The sequence below is a fragment of the Propithecus coquereli genome, unplaced genomic scaffold (assembly GCF_000956105.1).
Source record: "Propithecus coquereli isolate 6110/MARCELLA unplaced genomic scaffold, Pcoq_1.0 Scaffold53, whole genome shotgun sequence".
NCBI classification, from domain to species: domain Eukaryota; kingdom Metazoa; phylum Chordata; class Mammalia; order Primates; family Indriidae; genus Propithecus; species Propithecus coquereli.
Window position 1 is genome coordinate 6,518,565 of NW_012151174.1, and position 2,737 is coordinate 6,521,301.

The following is a 2,737-nucleotide window of genomic DNA, read 5'->3' on the forward strand; positions in this document are numbered from 1 at the left end:
AATAAGCAGAATATTTGGTACCTGTTAAAATGTACAGACTTAACGTAAATACTTGAGACTTGAAAAAAATGTCCACTTTAAAATACACAATGAAAAGAAAAATGAATAATCAAAATTAATGAACACAATTTAATAATTATGAAATGTGTCAACTTTCTTAATTTTTAAATTTTATGTTTATCAGATTTAATTTCAGGAAGGGTATGGTTTAAAGTTCCTGATTTGACAAGAATCCCTGCTTTGGATACTGATTTCAGGTAAATCGTTGTCAATTTTAAATTAAATGAGTTAATTGTTGGCAAAAGAAAGTTAACTTGAAAAATTATAAAAATGTTTTCAAAAGTTTTGTACATATAATATTGTTTTTAATAAACACTGCAGGTTGGGACGTGTGAAACTGAGATGTCCTGGGCTTACGGAAGCCACTGAATTGCTCCTGGTATCTCTCCATCAATTCTAATTACGCCTGATGCTCTCTGAGTAGTAAACGTTAAGAATCTGGGGTGTGAATACACAGTACTTTTGTGTGGATATATCACTGATATACTGCTTTCCTTGTAGGAAGAGATTTCAGTTTAATATAATAGAACAAGTTGTGAATCTGGGGTTCAGGTTAACTACCACAGCCCTGTGACCTGGGCAACATAGCAAACTCTCTAAGCTGATACGTGTTATCAAAGAAGCTGATCCTCATGTGTTTGATTTAATGAACATGATCAATAAATGTTAATTGTCCTCCTTCAGGTCTCATCCCCATAATACGCACGATGGACAGTTATATTATTAACAAACTTGCTCTTTAAAAAGTGATGAATAAATAATGCAGCACAATTTAACTGTGTACCTGTAGGACACCCACGTGGTAACTCTAAAGAAAGGATTGCTGGGTCAAGGGTTGGATGCATTTGTAATTATGTCTTTAAAAGGAAATTTTAAATTTTTATTTATTTCTGAATATTAATGCAGCCGTATCGCACACAATTTAAAAGGAGAAAAGAGGTGAGTGGTAAAAGTGAGATTCCCTCACACCACTTCCTGCCATTCATCCAGTCCCCTAACTGAAGGTCGTTCTGTTACGTTCCTGTATATCCTTCTAGAGACATGTGACGCACACATAGACATGGATGTGTGCGCACGTATGTAGAAAAATTCCTCCTCTTCAAGTCGGTTTTCGACTTTCTTCTGCACTCCCTCGAAGGGGCGCTGGAGACCATGCAAAGCTGTAGATACATGATGCATGTTATAACGTATATGCTGTGTGTTAGATAGAACACTCTATCGTTCCATAAATTACTACTTTTAACAAAGCGAGCAGATGAGCATGCGTGTGGAATGATTGTCGGCCCAGGACGTCGCACATTTGCAACGTGCACAGGAAGTAGGTCTGCAGTGAAAATGTCCTCCAAACAATGCAAATAAGTGATTTTTTATATTTCCAAAGTATTTTCACAGCAGATTACTGAAATCAAATGCCATATTTTAACATTAGTGACTCACACGTGATACATTCGGCTACTGTTTATTGTATGGACTGTTTTAAGGAATATAATAATTGGTAAATGATAATATTTTTTAAAAACAAAGAGGAAGTTAAATAGTTCATAATGTCAAAGTTTCCTAATATTACAACTTTTTACAACAGAAACATGGTATTTTCTTAAGCATGTTACATATTTTAAATAGTTTTAATGATATTATTCTCTTAAATATTTTACAGTCTTTCCTAATGGCAAGTAATACGGCCCTTCGTTTTCTGTGGTTAACAAATATATAGGATAAAACTAAACAGAGAGCAAGCACCTGTATTTATACGTACTGTGAGTGTACTATTGAGGGATTCTAAATCAGAGCGTATTATGACAGGTATGGCCAACAACAAATGAATAATATTTATTTCGGGTTTTCAACCCTTTGTTTTCTCAGATATCCCACTACCTTACCATGGCAAAGGTGTCGATCACATAAATATTCGGACCCAGTGTGTGTGATGTTAACAGTAAGAATCCGCAACCACATGTCATATTCCCGTGGAGAGAGGAAGCGGAGTTCTGCTGATCACATCCCTTTATTAAACAAAATGCAATCACCCTATTACATCTCGTTATCTTTGAAGCAAGTGTTTATTTTTAGTTTTGAAAAAGCTGCGACACAATTAGTCGTTATATTACCTTTTTTACTTTAAGTCGTTATTACCTTTCAGTTCGTTGGAATCCTCGGAGCAATCGCGCCGGTGTTGTGCTAAGTTATTCAGGACCTGTGTGTCTCCTCTTCGCTTTCAGCGTGCAGCGGCCCGGAGTTCCGGGAAGTGGCGAGCAGGCTGCGGGACTGGTTCAAGGCCCTCCACGAAAGCGGAAGCCAAAGCAAGAAGGCAGAAGCGTTGCTGCGGCCAGAGAGAAGCAGTAAGATCTCTAAATTTGATGTTTGATGTTGTCTCTGATACAAGGTTTTATCCCCAGTGGACCATCTAGAACAGAACACGTTTCGATGTTTATCCGCTATGGGGACAGGGAACAGAAGTCACACACCTGCACTGTTTGTCGTGGAAATAAGCGTTTGGACCAACCCTGACGCTCAAAAAAGAAATGTCATCTCAGAGTATTTTGCTTGCAGTAGAATAGAAAGAATAGGAATATTTTTCAGTGTTTCATCAAAGTGGCAAAGAGTAGAATATACAGGAAATAAAGGAAAGAGCTTTGGAATACTGAGATTCTTAGAGAACACTACGGGCCTCCCCCAA

At 37.3% G+C, this 2,737-nt stretch overlaps 1 protein-coding gene across 1 annotated transcript in view; it reads left to right on the forward strand.

Annotated features, from left to right (window-relative positions):
• The window catches only part of SPOCK3 (sparc/osteonectin, cwcv and kazal-like domains proteoglycan (testican) 3), a 484,671-nt gene that overhangs the window by 452,604 nt on the left and 29,330 nt on the right, over positions 1 to 2,737 (forward strand). Inside the window, exon 3 of the mRNA XM_012657019.1 lies at positions 2,280 to 2,399. Coding sequence (XP_012512473.1) covers positions 2,280 to 2,399 — 120 coding nt within the window. The remainder of the gene's footprint in view (positions 1 to 2,279; positions 2,400 to 2,737) is intronic.